This window comes from Sturnira hondurensis, unplaced genomic scaffold (genome assembly GCF_014824575.4).
Source record: "Sturnira hondurensis isolate 20B ecotype Veracruz unplaced genomic scaffold, ASM1482457v3 Scaffold0009733, whole genome shotgun sequence".
In the NCBI taxonomy this organism is placed as follows: Eukaryota; Metazoa; Chordata; class Mammalia; order Chiroptera; family Phyllostomidae; genus Sturnira; species Sturnira hondurensis.
Window position 1 is genome coordinate 7535569 of NW_028082364.1, and position 24958 is coordinate 7560526.

A 24958-nucleotide genomic window follows, 5' to 3' on the forward strand; every position below is an offset into this window, starting at 1 on the left:
TGCAGCCCGCCACAGCCTGGCCCATTTCTGAGTGCATGGAAGATGAATGGGGTTCAGTCAGAACTAAACTACAGGGTGGTGACCATTCTTATTAGTTTCTAGCCTGTCTTTCCTGAATTTCTTTTTTGTTCATGTACACAGGTATACCTAGTTCTTTACATCTCTAACATACTACTGACACGAGCAATAATCATTGCTCCTGGATTCTGCCTTTTCATTTTTGTCTAAAAAGAAAAGAAAAGAAACCACTTTGCTAGGGACGGTTTTCTGAAATTCACCCACACGCAGCAAGGCCACATTCACACGTCGGTGCCCCGAGATGGAGTCTCCACACGGGGAGCCCGGGGCGGGGGGGGCGCACTGCTGAGACCCCTCAGCCCACACTGGCTTCCCAGGATCTCCATCACGCAGGCCTTTAAAGACAGAACTGGACACTCTTGGGGGAGAGGAGAGTCTAACAGGAAGAAAAATTCCCAAGGAACCTGGCAGGCTCTGAGGTTGAGCCCCTTCTCTGCCATGGGCTGAGGCCATCACAGTGCTTCAAGGGTGCCCCGGACACCGCTTTCTCGGCCACGCCACCTCGGAATCGACATCAGGGTGACAGGCGAGGGCTGCCGCTCTGTCCCAGATGACCAGCCGGCGGTCCTCCCACTGAAATTTATTACTTTTCTGCTTTTCCATCCATCAGGTCTCCAAACCCCAGTTTTTCCAGGGGCTCTTGTACCATCAGTTGCCTAGAAGACAGACAGACAGACAGATAGGTGTCAAGGGGCTAGTGAGGAGAGGGAGGAGTGCCGTCCAGGCTGCTAGCTGGCCACCAGCCTGTCCCGAGCAGTGCCACAGAACTGGGGTCCCAGCCTGAGCAATTTAGAGGGAGGACTGGGGAAGGCACCCTCAAAACCCCAACGTCCCCAGGAGCCCTAGTACACCAACAGCCAGCAGAGCAAACAACATTGTGCCTTGGGGAAAGGCTCTCAATGAGCATGTCCTGGGGATACGGACATGGGGCTCCGAACCGACTGGCTGGCGTCCAACCGGAGGACAAGGCTGCCCGTCAGCCCGGCCCCTGGATGGTAACAGTCCCACCCCTGCTGCTCTGTAAGGACAGCCACAGCTCCCCGGGAAAGGTCAGCACTGTGACTCTGCGCTGTCAGAAATGGGGTACAGAGCGTCGTCCACCTTTTGCCATTTGCTAAGGAGCCTCTTGTGCTCCCAGCACATGCCAAGTGACCGAACGCGCAGCGCACGGCTGCGTGGTCTCTGCTGCCACCCGCTCATCTGTCGCTCGGTCCGCACGTTTGGGATTCTGCACCCTGATGACGGCGCCTAAGGCTAGAGGGGACAAAGCTGGGAAGAAGGCAGTCCCAGGGAGCCCGAGTCCGGCCGCGGGAAAGAAGCGTCCGGGCGGGGACCGGCGACGGGGAGACCCGGGGCGGGGGGGGGGGCGCATCAACGACACTTGCCTCTCCATTCTGCATTCCAAGTATTCTTTTGATTCATATCTGCACAAGCCGTTTTCGAAATTGTTTTCACGGAGACACTTCAGGAACTTCTCCTTGAAGCGCGTGCATTCACCTAGGGCGGAAGAGAACACAGCACTTGTCCCCAAAGCCGGCGCCCGACGCGCTCCCAGCGGCCCCCCCGGGGCACCGCCGCCCCCTGGACACGCGCACTGCACCGGAACTGTCGGCCCTACCGGGCCGTTGGGAGGTCCTCCATAGAGCGCTGCCGCCGAGGGCAGTCCGGCTCCAGCGGAGCAAACCGCACACTCAACCCCGGAGGAGGGATTTACGTCCTGGACGTCTCGCGAGACTCGCCGACAGGGCAGCCCTCGCGTTCCCGGACATCCCGCCGCTCACCGAAGTGGTCCAGCGGGAAGCTGCCCTTGTCCGGGGGTCGCGGCTGGAAGCTCTTGGTCCCGAAGTTCATGGCGGTGGACATGATGGTGACCGAGCCCGAGCCTCCGAGAGCGATAGGCGCTCTACGCAGGCCGGGCGGCCGAGCACCGAGCAGGCCGGAGCGAGCGCCGAGCACGTCGAGCGGCCCTCGCCGCGAGGCCACGCCCTCCCGCAAAGGCCACGCCCCTAAGTGTGGCTCCGCCCCCTTCCACAGCGGCTCGGAAAGGACCTGAACCCGCGTGGGCTCGCGCTCCCTCTGCCCTCTCCAGTTCCAGCCCTGCGGACCCTCACAGCAACCCCGCCGCCAAGGAAATGGAAGCTCAGAGAGGTTCAGCAACTTGCCTGGGGACACACAGCTTCAGTGCACACCAAGCCGCAGGGCAGCGACCGGTGGGTCCTTGGCCACCTCTGCAGGGTTCTGTGGTGGGCCCCAGAGCCTGATCATGGCGCCAGCCTATTGAGAAATATGGTAAAGGAGGGAGCATGGATGAGCTTCCTGGGGCGGCTCAGGATGACAGGAGGCCGAAGTCCAAGATCAAGGTGCCAGCAGGCCTGGATCCTCCTGCCCCAGGCCTCCCCTCTTCTCTGGGGCTTGCAGGCATCCCTTGGCATTTTTTGGGTTGTAGACCCATCCCCTCGGCTCTGCCTCCACCCTTACCCGGCCTCCCTTGTGCGCATGTCTGTTTCCAGATTTCCCCGCCAATCATTAGCTTAGGGCCCACCCTAATCACCTCACTGTAGGTAACTACTCCTACCGTTAATGACCCCTGTTTCTGAGACACTGGGAAGTTTGTAGGGACAAGAGCATCACCAAGATGCCAGCTCCTGCTGGTCACTCCTTTTTTTTTTGGTGGCAGCGGTTACAACAGTTTGACCCCAGCTCTCCCCAGGCCCTGAGCTCTGTGCACCCCCACTCTGTGCCACCCCTCTTTATCCAGACGACGGGGAGATGGGTCACCGTCTCCCCGCACAGCCTGTCTGCCCCCTGCAGTTCTGCCGGGAGCTCTGCTGTGCTCCGTCCACCTGATGACCAGTCACTGGGCACCAGCCAGTGCCAGGCCCTCAGATAGGCAGGCAGGGTCCTCGGGGGCACAGAGATCTCTGGCCGGCCCCCTAGGTCCTGACTGTGACCTAGAACTTCCACTCCTTCTAAGGTCAGGAGAAGCCTACTTCAGATACGGAGGGGCTTCCAGGGAGGTGCTGGCCAACAGGCCAAAACTGCCCCAGCCCAGGGCCTGTCCCCTCTTCAAGGCCTGGCTTGGGGTGCCCTGCACTCCAGGGGGCTCCCCACACCTTGCTGGGTCCTGTCCGCAGTGACGACTGCTGGGTGGGTGCCCAAGGCTGTGCCCACTCTGTGTCTGGGACAGCACAGAGCGGGCACCCAGTGTTGCTGGGCACTGGCAGGCGGTCCACAGGGACAGCCCCCCCCCCACTGCTGGGCTGCTGGAGACCCACCCCGTCAGCTGCTCTGGGCCCCCCGACAACTACGGAAGGGAAACTGCACCTTGTTCTTGTCACATAAACCACCGCGTTACGTGCCGGAGCCAGGGCCACACAGGTTACTCATTGACAGACTGCAGGGCTGCGGAGTCTGGCGGCTTTACCAACAGCCAGGGGCACTTCCCACCGCGAACGGGACCGCCCCTCCCTCCGGGCTGGGCACAGCCGCTGGCCTTGTGGCCCTGGGTGGTCGCTGCCCTCAAGCTGGCAGCCAGCTTTTAATGGAGTCTGCCATTCCTGGAGAATGATTACTGCTCGTTCCGCTGGGGTGGAGGTGGGGTGGGGGTTTTAGCTGCACAGAGAGGAAAAGTGGGGGAGGAACTAACGTTCTGGGGAGCCCTCTTGCGTGCTAGCAAGGCTGCTTCCCAGGGATCCTGGGGTTGAGAACAGGGCCTGGCACGTGGGAGGGGTCCAGCTGCTGCTCCTGGAAGGATGGGCCCCTCGGTGTCTGCCATTCTCCTCAGTCACACGCACAGACGCAGAGAGGGCAAGTCCCTGCAGAGGAGTCAGTGTCAGGGTGCGGTGTGCCTTACCTCCCACACCCAGTGGGTGGCCTCACTCCTGACATCACAGTGCAGGCCGGCCTTGGGGAGACGGCCCACCCAGCACCAGCAGGGGCTGCTTGGCCTCAGCCTCAGGCCACCCCTTCCCGCCCCTTTCCGCCCCCAGAAGAAATGCAGGAGCAGCAGGCAGGTGGGGCACTGAGAGTCGGGGGTTGGGTCGGGAGGTGGGGTCGCCTCCTGACGCCCTCCGGGTGGGTCAGTGGGGACCGGGACCTTGCTTGTCACGGTGGATCAGCTGTCGGAATCTAACACGCTGCAACCCCTGGACTCAGGGATTCCGTCTCTAGGGATTCGTTTCACAACACCCTCTGCCTTTGCATCCGTGCCTTGCAGGGCCGAGTCCCTGAGTCAGGCTCGGTCTGTTCACACTCTCCCCTTTGTCCAAGATGCGCCGTTTGACGGTAAATGCAGACTCCCTGGGAAACGTGACCCCGGGGTGGACACCGGCCAGCTCTTCTTCCCCGGGGCAGGGCTGGCGTTCCCACGAGAGCGTGAGGCGTAGGGAAGCCGGCACAGTCAGAATGAACGAAATCAGCTCTGGGCCGTCTCCTCTCCTGTATCCTTGCCACACCTTGGCCTCGTCCTGCCACAGACCAATGGGCTGCCCGCTGCGTGTGACCCTTTGTTTCAGGGCACAAAGCCCTTTGGAGACGAGGGGAAAAATTATCGTCCACATTGTAAAGTTGAAAGCAGCGTCTCAACGAGTTTCCTGTGGTCGGGACTGAAAACCCACAGTTCATTACGCAGCTGGAGCCCAGTGGAGAAACGGAGACGTTCACATCAGGTTTCTGTGCCTCAGGTGGCTCTGTGTGGGGACCGCCCTGTGCAGAGGGGGACATTGGCTGCCCAGTGGACGCAGCAGCACCCACATCCCCGAGGGGACAACCATAAACTTCTCCATCATCACCACATGACCCCAGGGTCAAGGGTCTCCCTGCTTGAAAATCACTACTTTAGGTCAGTGTTCATTTTGCTTCCCCACTTTTCACCTCAGCCTCTCTAGACAGCACAGTGGATGGAAATACAAAGCTTGGGCCTCGGCTGGTGTGGCTCGGTGGATGGAGAACCAGCCTGCCAACCAAAGGGTTCGATTCCCAGTCAGGACACCTGCCTGGCTTGTGGGTCCCCAGTAGGGGGCGCTCAAGGGACAGCCACACACTGATGCTTCTCTCCCTCTCTCCCTCCCTTCCCCTCTCTCTAAAAACAAATTTTAAAAATCTTAAAAAAAAAAAAGACGTGGACAGCAGGCATGAACGTGACCGAGGCCGTGCGTGTTTTCCTTCGACCATCGCGGTTTGTGGGACGAGCGGGTGAGACTCGCCTGCGGTTCCCCACGGTGTGGCAGGAGGACCAGGCCAGGGGCCCGTTCGCCGGGTGTCCCCGTTTTTACAAGGAGCTGCGTCTGAGCCCACACCTTCTGTGTCACACCTTCTGTCTCCACGTCTGGGCTGGGCTGGTGTGAGAGTGAGCGGCCGGGAGTGAGGACGCTGTCCCAGAACCTCCGAGAACCTTTGTCGGGCTCTTCCTCACCTGGCTGTGACGTCAGGCCCCTGGGGACTTCTCTCAGCGTCTGGGCGCTGAGTCCTGGGGACAGGCACTGGGGTTCAACTGCCTTGGGAAAGGGAGGTGGCCGCCACTGTTACACCCTCCCCAGGTGATGCCAAAGTTGAGCGCTGGACGGACGCATGGGCCGCTAGGTGGGGGCGGGGGGGGCAGGTGACCCATGGGAGTCAACCTGAGGCCACAGGGCGCGGTGGGGACTGTCAGTGACGGGGGGTGGGGGGTGCCATCTGGAACAGTCTGCTGCCCAGGGAGAGCATCTGCAAGCGCGTTAGAAACCAGACGTCCAGGTGTCTCAGAGAAACTGCCCCCGCAGTTCTCGACGCCACCCGGGCTGCGCCAAGGGCCGCCAGCATGCAGCCCGCGTCCAGCCCAATCGGTTCCGTTCACCCAGGGGGAGCCTGACCACCAGAAGCACACGCGACTGCTCGTGAGGACGGATTGGTGGCAGATGAGACTGGCCCCCGGGCCTGACCCTGTCACCCCCACTGCTGGGCCACCACGACTCAGGCCTGTGGGAACAGCCATGAAAGGCCCACGACGGGCCAGGCATGGTCCTCAGTGGGCAGGCAGTCCTCATCGGAGGAGGACTGCTCCAGGCGCCGTGCGGACAAAGCCACTTTGCACAGGGAGGTGAAATCGGTTGCGGGGAGCTGGGGGAAGACGTGAAGACAGTTTATCATCGATGCCGTTCAGAACCCACGAGGAAGCCCGTACAACAGCCCAGGCACCCGTATCCCTCTGACCCCAGCATCTGCGTCCCCACGACTCAGTGTTCATGATGCCGTGACTGGGCACTGTGCCCTCAGAGCTGGTATTCTTGTGAGCACGACTCAGAATTCACGTCCCCCTGACCCAGCATTCAGGCATTCACATCCCTCTCTGCAGCTTGACCTCAAGCTGACGACACCGTCGTCACCGACCGGCCCAGGGCACACACACATGTCCTCACCCCCTCCAGGTTCCAGATGAAGAGCTACAGGCGCATCCCCCCGCCCCCTCCTAGCACGCGTTTCCCACAGACAGTGGGCGTGGGTTCGGTCCCAGCCGCTGCTCTGCGGGCCTGTGCTGGGTGGTGGGGAGTGGGGTGAGAGCACTGGGGGACCCCCAGGCACCAAGAAGCCCAGTGATTTGGGGTGAGCGGGGGAGGGGGGCGTGGAGTCCTAGTTACTGCTGCAGCTCCGAGTTGCTATTTTACGTTTGGACTGTTTCAATTTCATTGGAAGTGGACTTTCTTTATAGAAAACACCCTAAACCATGGAGATTAGAAAAACATTTTCCCTCGACTCCAGATGCCACCTGCCCTGACCCAGTCGAGCCCCCATCCCCGCATTTCACGCACCGGCTTCTCCGTCATTGTCCTCTGCCTGGGCTGGACCAGGAGGTCCCAAGTCACCCCTGGGTGTCTGTGGTCTGGCGTCAGCCCATTGGAGCAGGTGCTTCCAGCTCCCTGGTCCCACCCACTTCCCCAGCCTGGGGTCTGGGCTGGCACAGGGGCCCCTGAGGTGACAAGGCTGCGTGACTCCGAGGCCCACAGGTCACAGGTTCCCGTCCCCTCCCGAGTCCTCGCTCGCAGGGCCACGCCCATCAAAGCGGTCCCTACTGAGGCGAGGCCCGCGGTGGGTGCCTCGGGGACCCGCCCTGGACCCCCTAACCTGCCAGTCCCCCGACATCTCTCTGCGGAGACCCTGCTTCCTCCCCCACAAGCAGGGGCCACCAGCTTGGCTGTGGCAGGAGCTACGGGCCTGCAGGTGTGATGCCCACCGAGTGGGGCTCCATCGGGCCAGGTGACACCGGAAACCGGCTGGGCAGGATGGTTCCTGCATGGGCGCCTCCGAGGGGCCCTGTGCCCGCACCAAGGCCTGGACCCCGAACTTAGCACGGCCCAGCACCTTCCTGAAGGAGGAGGCTGTGGGGGGCCGAGCCCCTGCCCAGGACGTGGAGTTCCCTGCCCACAGCGCCCCCCCTCAACTGTCCTTGCGGTGCCCACCAGGCTGCCCCTGCCCAGCAACCCCGGCCCTGCTCCTCACACCTCCAGGCTTCTCGCAGGCCGCCCCTCTGGGAGAACCTGGGACCCGCTCCAGGCCCGACCCTCCACAGACCCTCAGCCCTCTCAGCTCCCGCTGCCCCCACGGGACTGTGGGGCCCCTTCAGGACCGCCCCACCACCTGTTTCCTCCGCCCTGTCTCCTGGCCGAGCCTGGCACCCACAGGCGCTCAGTGGGCAATGCCGAGTAGAGCAGGCCCCCTGGGCAGCCAGGCCCCCCAGCCGGCAGTGCCGCAGCAGCCCTGGTAGGGGCGCTTGGCCAGAAGGACCTGAAACCCCAACAGCCAGCCAGCACCCTCTACCCCCACGACTGCGCAATGGCGCAGGCTGCTGGCGAGGTAAGTGGGGTGCCTCACTCCTGGAGCTGGAAAAGGCGAGGCTGGGTGTGGGTGAGGCCCCTCAGTCCCTGGGCTTTCTGCAGGGGGCATGGGCGGCGCCCCAGGTGCAGGCCCTGCGGTGGGCGCCCTGCCTGTGTGGGTCCAGCTGCCTCCTGTCGGCACAAGCCCAGCTGCTTCTGGGGACCAGCAGCCTCCCCGTCCCTCCCAGCTCTTTGCCCAAGTGGTGCCTCTTCTCCTCCCAGCTGGGCTCCCAGGGTTGAAGGGACAAGAGTGTGGCCCAGACCCAGACAGACGACGGCTCATAAACCCAGCCACCTGTCCCCAGTGGCCCTGGCTGCAGGGTGGGCCCCTCTGCTGTCGGCCCCACCCTGTCCCGGTGCAGCCTGGTGCCTCCTGCCCCAGGTGACGGCTCTCGGAGCCTCAGGGAGAGCTCACGTCAGGGCCTAGGCAGCCTGACAGGGGACGCTGCTGGCGCCTGGGGAAGGCCCTGGGATTTGAGGCGTCTGCTGTGCAGCCCCTCGAGGGCCAGCCCCGGGGGCTGCACACCTGGTACCCCCACTGGCCCCTCAGACAGGAGCTGGGTGGACACCGGGTGGTGGGTTTGGGAAAGGCCCACAGGCCTCGAACCCGTGGGGCCCCGAGGAGGGCGGCTCGGAGCATGGGGAGGGCAGGCCCCTCCCGTTGGAGCTGGGGCAGGGTCCCCAAGCCCTGGGAGTCCCGGTTCTGATGGGGAGCCCGAGGCAGAGGGCAGAGACCAGCTGCCTCGATGGGTCCTCCCAGGCAGCGTTCGGGGACCCCAACACAGGGTGGGGACACCTGCCCCCAGGCGGCACCCGGCTGCTCCCTGCACAGACTCGACCCCACATTCCACGCACGCCTGTCGCTTTAAGCCGCCAGGCTGTCCCCTGCAAACTGCTTGTTCCACATTCTCGGGGTGGTGGGGTGGGTGGGGTGCTGGCACGCCCTCCCAGAGGCCTACAAGGCACAGGGCGGGACCGTGGGCCCAGGCAGGGAGCTGGGGCCCCGCCGCCGCCGCCGTCCTCATGGCCCCGCTGCTCCTGGGGCTCCTGGTGCTCCTGGGAATCTGGGTTCTGCTCCGTGCCCGCGCCCGCACCCCAGCCCCGCGCTGGCCCCCAGGGCCGCGCCCGCTGCCCCTCATCGGGAACCTGCACCTGCTGCGGGCGGCCCGGCAGGAGCAGGCGCTGATGGAGGTGAGGGCGCCACCGCGGCTGTTGGGGCAGCCTTCCGCGTCTGGGGAGGCAGAGCCCCCACTTCCTGGGGCTCCTGTGGGTCAGGAGGTCTGCAGTCCAGCTGGGCGCAGGCCTGCGAGGGACCCAGGGCGCAAGTGCCTGCCCTGCCTCGGGGAGGGGGAAGACACCCCACCCCACGCTGAAGAAGATGGGCTGCTGAAGGAGCAGAGAGCCAGGAGGGCTTCTTAGAAGAGGCAGTGTTTGAAGAGACCTTGAGGAAGGGCCAGGTTTGGGGCAGCAGAGGGGAGGGGGCAGGTGTTCTGGTGCACCCATGCCCACCAGAGGGGCAGCTGGGGCCTGCAGGCTGGCTGTGGCTCCTCTGGCCTGGAGGGGGGGGGACTGTGGGCCACCCATGAAGAAGCCTGGACTGGAGCAGGCGTTCCCCCAGCTGCAGGCACCGGGGTCTCGGTCCAGAAGCTGGGGGCAGAGTGGACAGCGACGGGGCAGCCAGCAGAGAGCTAACGGCCGAGCTCAGGCTGTGTGTGGGCGGTGACAGCAGGGACGCTATGGGGACAGAAGGGGATGTGGACGGACACACACGCCCTCCCCCCAACACCCCCTCGGTGCTTGCGGGAACCACGCTCCCGCCCGTGCTGGGGCCTGGCTCTCCCAGCACAGTCCACTGGCCCTGTGGCCGGCCTGGGGCTCAAGAAGCCCCTTGGAGTTTCCTCAAGGAACCCCCGCAGGCCACATCCCCTTCTCCCTGGTGCCTCTGGGGCGTGGGGGGAGCAGCTGTACACTGCCCCAGAACCTGCTCCCCGTCTGTGGCTCCAGGGCCTCTGCTCATGGGATCCCCCTTCCTACCCGGACCCCCACCTGCACAGCACGGCCTGAGGGGCTGGGGGCCCCGGGCGACCCCCACATGTCCCAACAGCTCTCAGAACAGTACGGGCCCGTGTTCACTGTCCACTTGGGAAGCCAGAAGACAGTGGTGCTGAGCGGCTATGAGGCGGTGAGGGAAGCCCTGGTGGGCACAGGGCAGGAGCTGGCCGACCGGCCCCCCATCGCCATCTTCCAGCTCATCCAAGGTGGCAGGGGTAGGTGTGCATTGGAGGGGTGGGTCCTGGCCAGTGGGGAGGGGCAGTCACCAGCTCTGCCTCTGGGGAGGGATGGGGGGGGCGTGGTGCACGGGGGACCACAGCACCCCTGGAGGGGTTGAGGCCCGAGCCTGCATCTTGGGGGGTTGCCCCCCATGTTGGCTTGCAGGCGTCTTCTTCTCCTCCGGGGAGCCCTGGAAGGTGGCCCGCCAGCTCACTGTGCGCACCCTGCACAGCCTGGGTGTGAGGAGGGGGCCCATGGCCAGCAAGATCCTGCAGGAGCTGAACTGCCTCCTGGGGCAGCTGGACCAGTACGGAGGTGAGTGGGGGCTGGGGGTGCCCCCTTCCCAGGAACCCTCCCCACTGAAGCCTGTGCCCCGTGCCTGCAGGCCGGCCCTTCCCCCTGGCCCTGCTCGGCTGGGCTCCCGCCAACATCACCTTCACGCTGCTCTTCGGCCAGCGGTTTGACTACCAGGACCCCGTGTTTGTGTCCCTGCTGGGCCTCATCGACGAGCTCATGGTCCTCCTGGGGACCCCCAGGCTGCAGGTGAGGGGTCGGGGCTCCCCGGCCTTGGGACGGGGGCCGAGAGCTGGGTGCCCCCACTCACCTCCGTGGGCCACAGACAGGTCCTGTTCCCCGCTGACTGTGCTGCTGTCTGGCCCTGCGCAGTCTGGGAAGGGACGGGTCTTGGGCTGGGGTCCTCCCCTCTGCTCCGCACACCTGCCCAGAGGTGGGGGCGGGGCCAGGATCGCAGGGGTCCCAGACACCAGCCCTGGTGGGGGTGGGGTGGGGGTGTGTGTTGGGCGGGGAGAAGCCATGGCTTAGGCTCCTCCTAGCACCCGGGCCCGTGCGCTTCATTCTCTCCCCAAACCCAGAACACCCTCGTCCAGCAGTCAGCACCATTTCCCACGTAACTCACGGAGCCACCAGGGGCTGGGACGGCAGCGCCATTCTAGGCAGGCGGACCCGAGCCCCTCGGAAGGCTGAGCTGAGCCTCGAGCACCGAGGCCGGAGCTCCCGGGCAGCAGCAGGTCCCTCAGCCTCCTCTCCCGGAGGCTCAGCCCCACGCCTGCAGGGGCAGCCAGACGCCCCCTGCTGGCGGGCTGGCCCACTCAGGGTCCCCGGGGGTGGGGGGCCGCAGCCTGAAGGGGGCATCTCTCACGTCTTCTGGCAGCTGGCCGCAGACTCTGCTCCCCACAGCGGCATCGCTCTCCCCTCCCACCAGCTTGAGGTGCGGAGCAGGTGTGCCCGCGGGGCCTGCTGCGACCTGTGGGAGCCCCTCGGGTGCTGTCTGTCACCAGACCCCTTCTTGCTGCCCCGAGTGGGGTCCAGGCCGCTGATCCCACAAGGCGGGGCCTTGAGGCCCCGTGCCCAGCGCCCTCTTGTGGCCTCGAGTGGTATCAGCCCCATGAGTCCGTCCTGAACCCAGGGGCTGGAGGACTGAGAGATGCATCGCCCCTCAGCAGGTGGGGCTGATGAGCCTGCGCTCCCACCCAGCTGTCTGTCCTCTGCCCCCAGCTATTCAACATGTACCCCTGGCTTGGGGCCCTCCTCCAGCTTCACCGGCCAGTCCTGAGGAAGATTGAGGAGGTGCGTGCCATCCTGAGGGCCCTTCTGGCCGTGCGCCGGGGGGCCTCACCCCGGGGAGGCCCTGTGCGCAGCTACGTGGATGCCCTGATCCAGCAAGGCCAGGTGTGGATGAGACCGACCCACCCCCTAAGAGGCCTGGGGCCATCCCGGGGTGCCCACTGCAGGATAGATCCGTCAGTCCCCACCCGATCCTCCACCTCCTCCCTGAGGGCTTCTCTGAGCCTCAGTCTCCCCACCTGTGAAACGGGGTTCCTCGGAGTCTGCGTTGGTGGGGGTGGCTGGGGGAATGCGGCAAGCCGGGGCCCAGCGGGTGCTCTGTGGAGCCTGGCTCAGTCCTTCCTGCCAAGCTTGTCTTTTACCCTTTTTCTTGAGCTTCGGGCTGGTGGGGGGGGGCCCATGGGTGCACCCTCCTGCTCAGCTCTGCCCACCCCCACCTTGCAGGAGAGAGACCCCAACGGCTTGTTTGCTGAGGACAACGTGGTGGCCTGTGTCCTGGACATGGTCATGGCTGGCACGGAGACCACCTCCGCCACGCTGCAGTGGGCTGCCCTCCTGATGGGCAAGCACCCGAGTGTGCAGGGTGGGTGTGCAGGGTGGGTGTGCTGGCTGTGCTGCTTGCCTGTCCAGCACCCAGTGGGCAGGGGTCCACACTGGTGCCCACCCGCTCACCCGCAGGCCGTGTGCAGGAGGAACTGGACCGTGTCCTGGGGCCCGGGCGGCCGCCCCGGCCGGAGGACCAGCGCTCGCTGCCCTACACCAATGCTGCGCTGCACGAGGTGCAGCGGTTCATCACCCTCCTGCCCCACGTGCCCCGGTGCACAGCGGCCAACACCCGGCTGCGCGGCTACCTTCTCCCCAAGGTGGGGCCGCTGGGCCTGGCCCCCACCGGGGCTGCACCAGGGGAGTGGCCTCGCCCCAGCTGGCTAGGGGGCCCCTGGGACCTTCCCTCTCAGTCTCCGGCCTGGGGCCTGCCCCAGTGGACAGGGCACTCAGCCTGGCCGCCTGCCACCCCACCTGCAGGGCACCCCCGTGGTCCCCCTGCTGAACTCCGTGCTCCTGGACAAGACACAGTGGGAGACTCCCCGCCAGTTCAACCCGGGACACTTCCTGGACGCCCACGGGCACTTCGTGAAGCGCGAGGCCTTCCTGCCTTTCTCTGCAGGTGCGGCGCCCTCCAGACCCGCAGCCTGGGCCTCAGCCCCACCCCCGGGTGGCCTGGTCACTGGGCCCCTCGGGCTCGTCCCCTGCTGCCATCCCCACCCTCCTGCCCAGAGCTGACCTGGGTCCCCGTCACTGCAGGCCTGGTCCCCAAGTTGCCCTCCCCCGCCTCCCTGGGCAGCCCCCACCCTGGGCCTCGACTTCCCCACAGGCCGCCGTGTCTGCGTGGGGGAGGGCCTGGCCCGGACCGGGCTGTTCCTGCTCTTTGCCGGCCTCCTGAGGGGCTTCCGCCTGCTGCCCCCACCTGGCCTCCGCCCTGAGGACCTGGACACCGTGCCCACCCCAGCCTTCACCATGCGGCCGCCGGCCCAGGCCCTGTGCGCAGTGCCCAGGCTCCAGGGGCACTAACCGAGGGGTCTGCCCTGTGCTTTGGACAGACTCCCAGGGCCTGGGGAGGGTGTGGGTCGCGGTCCCCCCACCCCCCGGCCCCTCCTGTCACCACAGACCCCGTGCAGCGCTGTGCCCAAGGGCCCTCGAAGCTGCGGCTCTGGCTGAGCCTGTCCCAGGGCTCATGGGGGCAGCCCACCTTCCAGGACCCTGCATCCCAGTCCTCAATCCCCTTCCTCCCCTCTCCTAGGACAGCCAGGCCCCGACCTCTGTTCACCTGTCCCTTCTCCCCCAGGGCCCTGTCTGCAGCAGGACCGCACCCCCACCACAGCCTCTGCTGGGCCCCCCACAGCCCATTGGTGCCCTCTCTCCTCCAAGTCTGTCTGGCCGGTGAAACCCTCGCCTCCACCGCCCCAGGCCCCACTGGGCCCCATTCTGTGGCCTCTCCCCTCATCTCCCCCATGGAGAAGCAGGCCCATGAGATGCTGGGGGTCCCACATGGAAGGCCCCCACACTAGGCAGCACCCACGAACCATCTCAAGTGGGAGAACAATCTAATAAAATCGAGAGTGAGCACTTCATCTCACTCACCACCATGGGGCCTGAGATGGGGGGTGTCTGCCAGCCACAGGCCACACAGATGGGATGCGACGCCCCCGTCCTAGGGACTGCACGGGGCCTGGCCCCCACCAGCTGCACAGACAGGGCCGGCGCCCTTCAGGTTGGGTGGGGGCACAGGGGATGCCTGCAGGACCATCGTGGTGAGTGGGTGGGCCCTCCGAGCGCCTGTGCTCAGTGCCCCTGCCTCCGGGTCTCGAGGGGAGGGCCTTCAGGGCCACGGGAAGCTGGCCCCCAGCCACACTGCAGGAGACTCCCAGTGCACGAGCACCAGAGCGACTTGGCCAGCAAGTTGTGAGCAAACTCTCCAGGACACACTCAGGCTGTGGCCCCTGCTCCCAGGACTTCCAGGGAGACATTGCTGGGCCCATCGGCACCCACGGGGCCACACAGGAGGGGCGGGAGTGCTGCCCACGCCTTGAAGGGCCTGTGGCTCTACACCTGGCATGTGTGCCCATGTATGCATGCGACTGTGAGGGTGTGCACGCATGTGCATGCACACAGGCATGCGCGTCAGCCTGAGCACGAGATCAGGATTTGGCTGCACCAGCAGGCCTGGGTGTTGGGTGGAGCAGGGCGCCATGACCGAGACAAGGGCTCTGGGCTGCAGCTGAGTGGGAGCCACGGCCCCAAGTGGTCAGCAAGGGACCTGCCCTGGCCCCTTGGGACAAGCGGGCCTCTCCTCGGCAGGGTCACCCCCCTTGGGGTCCTACCCTTGCGACTCGAAAGCCCTTCCTGACCTGGTATTTCAGGGCAACCGGGACTGAGGCTCAGATGCCTGCAGGGTGCCAGCCGAGGTCTGGAAGCTGCCTGAGGCCACGACACCCCCAGAAATCACCTAGGGGGGCCAGCCAGCCTCAGAGGTCCACAGGAAGGCCCGGCCTGACCTGGAGTGAAGGGTCTACAGGCAGAACCGGTGCCCAACCCACTCTCATTAGCACTGTCACGTTTAGAGAGATGGGAGGGGAGAGGAAGAGGGAGAGCAACCTCAGTGTGTGGTTGCCTCTTGAGCGCCCACTACTGGGGACCTTGCCCACAGCCCAGGCCTGTGCCCTGAGCTGGCCTGCAGGCTGGCACTCAACCCACTGAGACACACAGCAGCCAAAGAAGCACTGTCATTTAAAAAATTGCTTTTATTAATTTTAGGGAGAGGAAAGGAGGAAATGCTGATTTGGCGTTCTGCTCATCTGCTCATTCACTGGTTGGTGCCCTGACTGGGGGTTGAACCTGCAACCCTGGCGTGTCAGGATGACACTCGGACTGACGGAGTCACCCAGCCAGGGCTGCACTGCCCTTCACAATGTCACTGGGTTGCTCCATGCAGTTCCGTGCCCTGTGCCCACTGCGGCCCCACGATACAGTATGGGGACCGATATGGGAGCCACGCTCGGGGAGGCGGTTCACCTCTGCTTCCCTCATTGGTGCCCGAGTGCCCACCCGACCTCCACACATGACCACCCCACGGGACCAGGACCCAGGTGGCTGCTGCAGCCTCTGCCTCCTCCTCTGCCCCTCCCGGACCTCGTCTGGGGGCGTCCAGGGTGCCGGCGGGCTGCGGCGTGGACGTGCCCAGCCCTGCCGCCCACAGCTGCCCCGCTTGCCCTGAACGCAGCCCCCAGCACTCGGTGCTGGGACGCCTGGGGGCTCGATGCGTGCATGCCTCTGGGGACAAGGAGCAGGCCCCGTCTTCACGCACACAGACGGCAGGTGTGTTTCCAGCTGGGGCAGCTGTGGGCGGCCGAGCTGTGTCCCTGTTGCCACCTGTAAACGGTCACCCGCAGAGGAAGGGTCGACTGGCAGCTTCGTGGGTGCGTCCCGGGGAGGCCGTGGCTACAGGTGGCCTTGTGGCCGGCACACTCCCCTCCTGGGAAGCCCTCTTCCCACCTGTAAGCAAGTGAGGACAGACCACACAGGAGGAGCCACGGTTGGGGGGGCAGCTTTCATTGAAAACACAGCCAGGCCTCCCTGTAGCAGGTGGCAAGGCCGGGCTCTGCCTGAGGAGGAGTGGGCAGTGGGCAGCCACGGCCCAGCATGCTTGGTGGGGGCAGGCCAGCAGCCAGCAGATGCATGGCCTGTGTGGGAGGGGCCCCTGACCTGGGCTGCCCCCAGCCCCACACGGAAAGACCACAGCTGGCGGGAAGCAGCCTCCGGCTGCTCTGAGAGACCCCCGGGAAGAAGCAGGCGTTCCCCCACAAACTCCTTCCTGGGGCCCCAGGTACTGCACAGGGCGTGTGCGCCGTGAGGGGTCAGAGCCTGTGGCCGCCTGTCAGCAGCTCTGGTGAGGAGGGGCCGCCACGGGAGGTCCTTCCAGAGGTCCGGTGCCAAGAGGAAGGAGCCCCAGGCCTACTGGTGACCTTGCTGTCCCCGCCGGCAGGAGGTGGTCCGCGGTGGGGCCCCCAGGCTGGCAGCCACAGCCCCTAGGAGAGCAGCTGCAGCACCTGCCGGACACGCCTAGTCTTCGCCCGCAGGGGTGGGTCGGGGTGGTCGGCACCCGCCTGGTCCAGCTCCCGCATCAGGGATTCTGCCTTCTGCAGGGTCAGCTCTCGAGCCCTGCCCTTCAGCCCCTCCAGGTAGGCCAGCAGGGCGGGGAAGTGTTCCTCCGGGACCTGGACAGGAGGCGGCAAAGGCTGCTCAGAAGGCCAGCGGGGACCCCGGGGGTGGACGCCGAGCCTGGAGGAATAGATGCTTGTGGAGCGGGCCCCAGGTCCTGGCCTGTGCCCACAAGGGGACTGTCCAGCCCACAGTGTCCTGGCACCAGGGACTAAGGGGCCTGGGTGGCCAGACAGTACCTGCAAGGAGCCCATGCCGCGCCTGCTCCACTGTCCCGAGGGCTGGTGGGGCCGGACTCCAGCTCGGGCCGCAGCCCCGTTCGGGAGGCCGACGCCCTGGGAGGTGTCGGGTGCAGCCAGGGCAGGGGTGTGGCGGCTCTGCCTCCACCCAGCTCTGCTTTCCCGGGGCCCAGGGCGGGGACGGAGGGCGGGGGCTGCACCGGGGGCACACACACCTGGTCGCCGTCGTACATGTGCAACAGCAGCCAGGTCTGCCGCGTCTTCTGAAACCTCCAGTCCTCCTGCTTCCGGGCCCAGCTGGGGAGGCGAGGACGGGCCGTCAGGCACCAGACGGGGCGGGGGTCTGCGCACGCCGACGGGCCTGGGCGGCTCTTCTCGGCTGGGGGTGGCGGAGGGCGTCCGCAGGGGCCCTAGGGGGACCTTCCCTCCCCAAGAGTGCCAAAATGGAGCAGAGGGGTCAGGGGCTCGGGGGGGAGGATGCGCCCACACACGGCTGGGGTCCTCGACCAAGCCAGGACCAAAGTGCCAGAGGCCCCAGGGCCATTTCCTGCCCACTCGACAACTCCCTGGTTTTCCATGACTGTCCCGTAATGAGGGGCCTGAGCCAAGCACAGAGGGGGACAGAGAACACAGGGAGGAGCCAGGAGCCCGGGCCCCAAGGGCCACGTGGCCTGAGCTGTTCAGATGTCAGTGTCGCAGAACGCAGCCTTGGTCGCACCAGCCCTGAGTCCAGGATGGCCCTGGCCTCGCTGTTTGGCCTGAGGTGGAGCCCACAGCGGAGGGAGGCACCCGGGAAGAGGAGGGAGCAGACACCCGGACGACGTCTGTGCAGAGGACACATCAGAGTAGGTGGCTTTCTGGCCAGGACAGCAGGCCAGCTCTCTGAAGTGTCCTTCAGAGGAAAGCGGGCAACTTGCCTGGAGGCATGGTCCCCACAGAGAAATCGTCAGCTTTAACGGAAAACCCTGACCTCGTGCCCCACGGACGCCCCGAGTCCCAGCCCTCACGGGGACAGCAGGCCAGGGGCAGAGCCCAGCAGTGCCCATGGCAGCCGCCCTCCCGCCTTGATGGATGTTGCCATGCTCCGGAGGGTCTGCAGCCCCCCCAACACCCTGAGAGGACGCTGGGAAGTGACCCACAACCGGCAGTCTCAAGAGAGCCGGATTCCAACCAGGTCTCCAGGGCCTGTGACCCTCCCGGGTGTCCAGAGACCTGGGACCAGGCCTGGCCAGGCCCGACACTGGCTGCAGCCTCTCACCCGCAGAGGTAGTCCAGGGCCAGCTGGGCGCGGGAGCGCTGGGCCCTTGGGGGCTGGGCCGGGGCTGCACCCGCCTCCCGCAGCCGCTTCCTGGCCTCCCTCCTCCGCTCCTTCTTCAGCTTCCTCTCCAGCACCCTCTTCTCCTCCGGGGTCAGCTCCTGGGTCGGCTCTGGGTCTGAGTGCACGCCATCTCTCTGAAAGGCAAGGGGGCCTGCCTGTCAGGGTTTCTGGAAGCTCTGCCCTCACCCCAGGCCCCTGAATGAGGTCTGTGTTGAGGGAGGGAGGGGTTGCTCAGGGCCCCCTGCCCCCGGGCCCCGGGGGCCCAGCACTGCGGTCCCTCTGAGCCACCCCTGTGCCCATCAGAGTGGCTGCCTTCCTGCCACTGCAGGGTGCCAGGCCGGGCTGAGAGCAGACCTCAGGGGGCATCTCCCGAGCCCTCCTGACACAGGCTCCTCGGATGGAAATGCAGCGGGAGGGCTGTGCACTCTGACTCACAGGGCTGCGGCCTCCCCAGGAGACCTTCCCCCAGCCACCTCACCAGGAAAGCACAGACCTCCTACCCCCTCAGCTAACCAACCACACAAGAGCCACACTGGGAGGGGGGACTGTGGGGGGACCCCACACTGGTCATTGGGGAAGATGGCACCCCCGTTGGTTCACACTCTGGTTCAGGCCCCAGGCTCCCAGGAAGGGCTCGTGCCCCCTTCTCCCATGGGCCATGCATAAAATGCCAAGACCTTGACCTCTGTGTTCCTTCTCAACACCCCCTCCTTCTGGAATCTTCTATAACCAAGAACCTCCAAATCTGCCCAGCCCCCACCCCCTTAAAAACCAGCTGGACTAGACTGGCATCAGGGCCAAGGGCAGGGGGACGGGGTGAGGGGCTCACAGACCGCCAGGCTGGGGGAGCTTCCAGATGGGCCTGGGACACACAGTGGCCGGGGCACCACACCTGCTGTGCCCACAGAAACCTTGGCTGCTGCCAGAGGCACCGGAAGGAGAGAGAGCAGGGGCTTGCGTGACGCTTGTGCTGAACAGGGGTGGGCTGCAGTCGTGGACGGAGCCCAAGTGCCCACGGCCATCAGCTGGCTGTGGAGGTGCAGGCAACCCCCCCTGCAGCCGGCAGGTGACGCCCTGCTGCTTGGCCAAGGTCCTGATGAAGGGTCAGGGCTGGGCAGGGGCAGCCGGGCCCTCCTGGCAACACCAGCTCCAAGGGAGGAGGCAGGTTTGGAGGTCTGGGGTGTGGGGGACACCAGCCCCATGAGGAGGCACCTCCAGGCCCCCAGCCGTCCCAGAACAGGTCTCTGCCACCGGCCGTGACCCGGAGGAGCCTGGTCAGGTCTTGTTCTGGAGGAGAGCGGTGCCTACTCCCCAAGGGCTCCCTACACACCCAGCAGGCCCAGGGGCCTGTGGGGCAGGCACAGGCAGGGCAGCAGGAGGGGCAGAAACGACGCTGCCGGCGTGGGCCTGGGTGGAAGGGCGGAGGAGTTCTTAAGAACGCCATACTGGGCTGGGATGGGTGGACCTTGCTGGCTCAGGACACGCTGCTATGTCCACCCCACAGACCCCCATGGATGGGCCCATTCTCCAGGGGAGCCTACAGGTGTGCGGTGGGAAGGAGGCAGGTGCAGAACAAGAGGGCAGTCTCTCGCCCCGAGCTCTCTCTCCTTGCCTCTGGGAGAGGCCTGGGTGTCGGGACACCCAGTTTGCGATGCACTCTCACTGGGAGGCCTGGGGGCCGCAGCATACGGGGGCTCCTGCCGGCACCCATGCTGGCTGGCAGCCGCAGGCACAGTGTAGCCTGACCGAGGGGCACAGTGAGGAGTGAGCCTGGCACATGCCGTGCCAGCTCTGTGCACTGGCCAGCCTGTGCCCTGTGCCTGGGGCCCTGCCCGTGGGAGGCCAGAGCTCACTCAGGCGGAGCAGGGATGGGACAGGGCCACCCACGGTGCCAGGAGAGAGCCTCTGCCCCCTCTCATCTCCAAGTGTAGCCCTGGGAAGTTGGCCTGGGGGCTCTAGACAGGCCAGGTGGGCTTTCTGCCCAATGAGACAGCAGGCACATTCGTTCACCCGGTGCGGCGGGGCCACTACTCCTCCCAAGCCGCTGACCCCTGCAGTCTGACCCACACCCACGCTCGCAGTCCGCGCCTTCCCACCGGAGGGTGCTGTTGACAAGTTCACAGAGCGTGTGGGGCGCCCGGCTGAACAGTCCGTCCAGCTGCCCTGAGCCTTGGGGCTGGAGGGTCAGCCCCACCCAGACACAGGCAGTCCAGCCACCGCCACAGGCCCAGCAAGGGTCAACAGCGGCTCTGTATTACAGAGAAAGGGTCCCTTGTGTCTCCCGGAGCAGTGACAGGGCGCTGTCCTTTACACGGGCTGGGGGAAGGGGAGCTGGGGGAAGGAGGCTGCGGCCCTGGATGCCCCGAAACCCAGGCAGAGGAACTGCCTGCTGAGGACACAGAGTGGGGGCGGCTGCCCCCACCATACACAGCCACCCGCTGACCCCAGAAGGCTCCCTGGAGCAGCCCTGTGATGGCGGAGGGTGGGGACACCCCCCAGGACCGGGGACCGAACTGGCCTAGCACTGGCTTTGGAGAGTGAAGGCAAACCACCAACCCCCCCGAACCTCCCACTCGAAAAACAAGGAGCCACTTGACCCTGATACTCAGACGAGTTTCTAAGGCAAGGGGGGTGGCTTCCCCAGTGGGGTCTGCGGAGAAGTCCACAGTGGGGTGGGGGTGGGGCTGGCCCCGAAGGCAGCTCTGGGCCCTCACAGGAGCCTCTCCGCCTGTCTGCGACACCCCCTCGGAGTGGCCGGGCACTCTCTTTCCAAAGCGTGGCATGAAAAAACCTCCAGCAGGGGACAGAAGACCGAGAACTGACCCTGACCCCACAGTGACCCAAACTCCGACTGAAGGCTGTCCCCAAGGCCCCAGGTGCACACACGAGTGCTGGGCTGCTTTCTCAGGCCACTCCACGGCCCCGGGCCTGCCCACCAGGACCGTGGCCTGGGCCCTGGTGGAGGGTCAAAGGGCTCGGAAGCTCCAAGGAGAAGTGGAGCCACTGCCAACGGGTCAAGGCCGGAGGGGGGGGGTCTGCCACTTGGCACAGGAAGCCTTCTCACCACAGGGCAAGAGGGCAGGTGGCAGGACTCAGCTCTCCCGGGAAGGCGCCACACTAGGGTCAGGAGCCTGTCTGGGGCCACGCCCACTCCTTCCACTTACAGGGGAGTCCAACCACTGGGTGTCTCCGGGCCACACTGGAAGGACAGCTGTCTCAGGCCACACTGAATACACTGTGATACGCAATGCAATCACAAAAAACACCCACGTTTTGAGTAAACTCCCCATTGTGTGATGCTGGGATGTGGGCTGGACACCTTGCAAGCACACTGGAGGCGGTGGCCACTCGGACACAGGGCTGGCCGTGGCAGCCACAGGCAGCAAGGCAGGCAGGCAGGCAGCCGTGCTCAGACTGAGCCCGGGAGAGGCCTGTGGTGGTGTCGCTGACCTGCCTGGTCCCTGCCAGATGCCACTGGTTGGACAGCAGGACCCCAGCAGAGGTGGGCTGGGGGCCGGCTGGCTGCAGTACCTGGGTTTTCAGGTGGAGGCCCTCCACCCACCACCTCCCTAAGCTCAAGCAAAACCCAAACACCAACCACCCCCAGTTAGTGGGCTGGGAAATGCATGTTGAAAACTGGCAAATGACACACACCCTGCAAAGCAGCCGCACTTGGAGTGTGCACTGGGTTGGGGGAAGGGATATGAGTGGGCTCGGGGCTGCTGGTGGGGGTGGCACACGTGTGGGCTCTGCTCTGTTCGCAGAGGTGGACAGTCCCAAGGGCAGCCACTGGCCAGAGGTCCCTCATAAGTCACTGTGCCAAAGGCTGCTGTCTGCTGACCCTTCAAGTCGAGTGCCCCAAAGCCAGCCCCACCCCTCTCCAGCGGAGAAGCCTCCCTCCTCCCGTCCCGAAGCCGAGGTCTTCTCCTGCACATGCCAGAGGGCAAACGCTCAACAGACTTAAGACCCCAGTTACAAATATTGAAAATGGTAACGCATGGTAGCAAATTACTTTTTTCCAAAAACAACAAAAAAGGCAGACTGTTTCCCACAATTACTTTTTAAGATTTTATTTACTTTTAGAGGAAAGTGGAAGAGAAGAGAAACACTGACACGTAGTGCCCCCTACTGGGGACCTGCCCCACAACCCAGGCCTGTCCCCTGACTGGGAATTGAATGGGCGACCCTCTGCTTCAAAACCCTTTACTTTGCAGTGGCACACGTGCCACCCAGGCCCTCACTCTAGACCTGCAGGGCCCAGGCCACCACTAGGGTCAGGGGCCTTTTTCAAGACCAGAGCTGCACAACGCACACTCCAACACACCCCCGTCGACGGGAACACAGGTGCCCACAGTCACGGTCGTCGCCGAAGGCTAATCCCAACCTTCTTCCCTCAGCCGAAATGCCAAGCTAGGTGGACAGGCGCGCCAGCCTGGGCCGCCGCCCTGAGGCACAACGGCCAACTCCCCCGCACTGGTTGCAGTGTCCTCACACAAAGTGGCTTGGGAATCCGCACACCAGCAACTCGGGAGGCTGCTGCAGGGCGGACCACGTAAGCTCCGATGACAGCACAGCCATGTCCCCTGGAACTGGGGGACTCGTGAGTGTGGCGGGCCACAGCTGGCGCTGGCGCTGAGGCGGACGCGGGCTCTGGCCTCGAGGAGCGCGCAGCCGACGTGAGCGAGCTCCTGGAGGACAGGGAGCGCGGCCGCCCCGCAGGGCTGGGCGGGCGGAGGCCTCCTGGGGGTCCTGGGCTCCTGCAGACCCCGTCTGAGGTGTTGAAGGACACGCGTGGAAACTCAGCACTGTAAGAAAGGTCACCCGTCCTTCATCGTCACGGAGAGCCAGTGACTGCAGGAAGAGCCAGGTGCAGGCAGCGCGGGCCGAGTTCTGCCTGGACGGTGCCCGTGCCACCGTGGTCTGCTGCCAACAGCGGCAGCGGAAGGGAATGCGGAGCTGCAGCTGGAGATGGACTTTCTCATGCAGGTTCAAACTCCCCAAATTTGAGAGGATGGGGCCAAGAGCTGAACCCTGATCCCCAAGCCCTCAGCGCTGCCACCATCTGACGCCTGCCCGAACCAGGCCAGGCTCTCCCTGGGACGCCTCTCCCTTCCCCTCCGCTCCCAGCAATGCCCACAGGCCCCCTGTCCCAAGGCACAGGCACCCTGTCCCAAGGCTCAGACACCAGAATGTGATGGAGCGTTCCCCAGTTTAGTGACACGGACTGAGGAGTAAAGTCTTCTCCACGGTCATAGCCCAAGGGGAGGACAGGCCAGTGCTCCGGGAGGGCCTTCCACACTGACTGGCTTTGGCTCACGGGGGTCTGCCTCCCAGCTGCAGGGGGGCTGGGAGCCAACACCGAGTCCCAGCTCCAGCAAGTGTGGGCACGCTGCCCTCGCCACAGACCGCTGTAGCAGAGGCCGCCCGCGGGACTCAGTAGGCTGTGTGCAACAAGACACCTGCGAACTGGAGAGTCCAGACCGTTGGAGACGGGGCGGCCATAGGAGCCCTCTGGCAGCAGGGCTCAATTTCAGAAGAAACACTGAAAATTTAACTTTATTCTTGCCTTTTAACTCAAGAACTAAATGTTAAATGTCAATATGCATGGCACACAATGTACAGCTGCAGGCACCAAAGCCACGTGGGAAGAACCGGCCCGGTAAGACCGTTTCAACCTCCCCAAAGCTCCAAAGTTCAGCCTGGAACACCAGCCAGGCCCTACCGGTCTCCCAAAGCTACATGTGACCAACTTCTCAGTTCCCCCGGAGAGGTGTGACCTCTGAGCTGCCCAGGAGCCCCGAGGTCTGCTGCCTGGCCAGCCTCTCCCCTCCCCCACTCCGCAGTGGGAAAGGCACCCCCCAGGAGCACCACTGGCAGGAGACAGACCTACTCGGTTTTGAGAAGGTGATTTTCTGAGATGACTGGGTTTCGGCAACGCCAAGGTCTGTGTCACTGCCCCGAGGAAGGACTATCCTTGGTGGACATCACAGCAGCCCCCCAGGAGGCTGGCTCCCCAGTGCAGGCTGACACAGGGACCGTGGCTGGGAAGAGGGGACAGAGCTGGGCCAAAGGTCCCCCCCAGGGTCTCCTCTGGGCCCTGAGCTGATGACTTCCTGACAGGAAGGGCACCAGTGTGCCTACTAGGACCTGGGGCTGACCGGAAGAGACAAACGGCAGGTGTCTGTGACAATGCAAAACATATCCCTCTCTCCCTTCACCTTGTAAGCCAGAGAAAACCAGTCACAGCTGGCCTCTTCTCTGTCACAGCTGGTCCCAACCAGCAGAAATGCCAATCAACAGCCTCCCCCCTCCCAAGGTGATGCACTGGCCTCCCCAGGGAGGACGCCTTAGCACTGTCACCAAAGGGTCTGGGAACAGTATGGACCCAGTGAGGAACCTGGGCCGCCCCAGCGCCTCTGCAGGGCACTGCCCCCCGGCCCGTGGCCCAGCTGTGTTCGTGGGGGGTGAACAGCACCTGGCTGTGGCAGGACTCACGGGATTCGCTTGCTCAGATGTGAGCAGTGGTGTCCGCAGGCTGGGAGCCACACTGGCAGGCAGGCTCCCTGCTCCTGTGCTGCTGGGCAGCCAAGGACGTGGCCTTCAGGGCCTTGCTGCATCCTGGGGGAGATCACAGCACTCAGTGGGGACATCAGGGGTGGGGGGGACTGATATGGTGGCCTGGTGGCAGCTCCATCCCCCTGAGGGATGAGAGAATGGCTTTCCTCTGCTGAGCCTGAGCAGGATCCAGCCCTTTGGGCCTTAAACAAGAAGGATCCCTGGAAAAGTCCCTTCCCATGGCCCAGAGGCAGCCCAGACACTGGACACAGCTCCCGGGGACGCCACTTCCCAAAGGAAACAGCCAACCATGCTGCAGAGGCAGGGGCCAAGCCCTGGGTCCTGGATCC

General features: G+C 64.9%; 3 protein-coding genes across 4 annotated transcripts in view; 1 reads left to right on the top strand and 2 right to left on the bottom strand.

Moving 5' to 3' along the window:
- Positions 1-229: 229 nt before the first annotated feature.
- Positions 230-2004, bottom strand: COX19 (cytochrome c oxidase assembly factor COX19). The gene is made up of 3 exons (XM_037057969.1): positions 1860-2004; positions 1464-1575; positions 230-734 (listed from the first exon to the last, which is right to left on the bottom strand). The coding sequence occupies exons 1-3, from the start codon at positions 1939-1941 to the stop codon at positions 662-664; spliced, it is 267 nt and encodes an 88-aa protein (XP_036913864.1). The 5' UTR covers positions 1942-2004; the 3' UTR covers positions 230-661.
- A 6944-nt stretch (positions 2005-8948) lies between these two features.
- CYP2W1 (cytochrome P450 family 2 subfamily W member 1) lies at positions 8949-13824 on the top strand. The gene is made up of 9 exons (XM_037057962.1): positions 8949-9116; positions 10030-10192; positions 10362-10511; positions 10582-10739; positions 11712-11885; positions 12225-12363; positions 12459-12643; positions 12804-12945; positions 13153-13824. Exons 1-9 carry the CDS (start codon positions 8949-8951, stop codon positions 13347-13349), a joined length of 1476 nt encoding a protein of 491 aa, XP_036913857.1. The 3' UTR covers positions 13350-13824.
- Positions 13825-15079: 1255 nt separating this feature from the next.
- The window catches only part of CHLSN (cholesin), a 56445-nt gene continuing 46566 nt past the window's right edge, over positions 15080-24958 (bottom strand). The window contains exons 3-6 of one of the 2 annotated variants that reach the window (XM_037057966.1): positions 17994-18187; positions 16951-17032; positions 16385-16552; positions 15080-15830 (exon numbers count right to left, since the gene is read on the bottom strand). In XM_037057966.1, the coding sequence (XP_036913861.1) occupies positions 15777-15830; positions 16385-16552; positions 16951-17032; positions 17994-18187 (498 nt within the window). In that variant the 3' untranslated portion in view covers positions 15080-15776. Of the gene's footprint in view, positions 15831-15864; positions 16553-16950; positions 17033-17993; positions 18188-24958 lie in introns of those variants that run through there. The other variant, XM_037057967.1, reaches the window with a different exon arrangement.

Excerpts from the sequence above, each read along its gene's own strand:
- COX19 (XM_037057969.1), bottom strand. The coding sequence starts at position 1,941 with ATGTCCACCGCCATGAACTTCGGGACCAAGAGCTTCCAGCCGCGACCC. Across the intron at positions 1,576-1,859 it reads CTTCCCGCTGGACCACTTCG|GTGAATGCACGCGCTTCAAG; the intron begins GTGAGCGGCGGG and ends CTTCCGCCCTAG. Across the intron at positions 735-1,463 it reads TTGGAATGCAGAATGGAGAG|GCAACTGATGGTACAAGAGC; the intron begins GCAAGTGTCGTT and ends TCTGTCTTCTAG.
- CYP2W1 (XM_037057962.1), top strand. The coding sequence starts at position 8,949 with ATGGCCCCGCTGCTCCTGGGGCTCCTGGTGCTCCTGGGAATCTGGGTT. Across the intron at positions 9,117-10,029 it reads AGGAGCAGGCGCTGATGGAG|CTCTCAGAACAGTACGGGCC; the intron begins GTGAGGGCGCCA and ends ATGTCCCAACAG. Across the intron at positions 12,364-12,458 it reads CAAGCACCCGAGTGTGCAGG|GCCGTGTGCAGGAGGAACTG; the intron begins GTGGGTGTGCAG and ends GCTCACCCGCAG.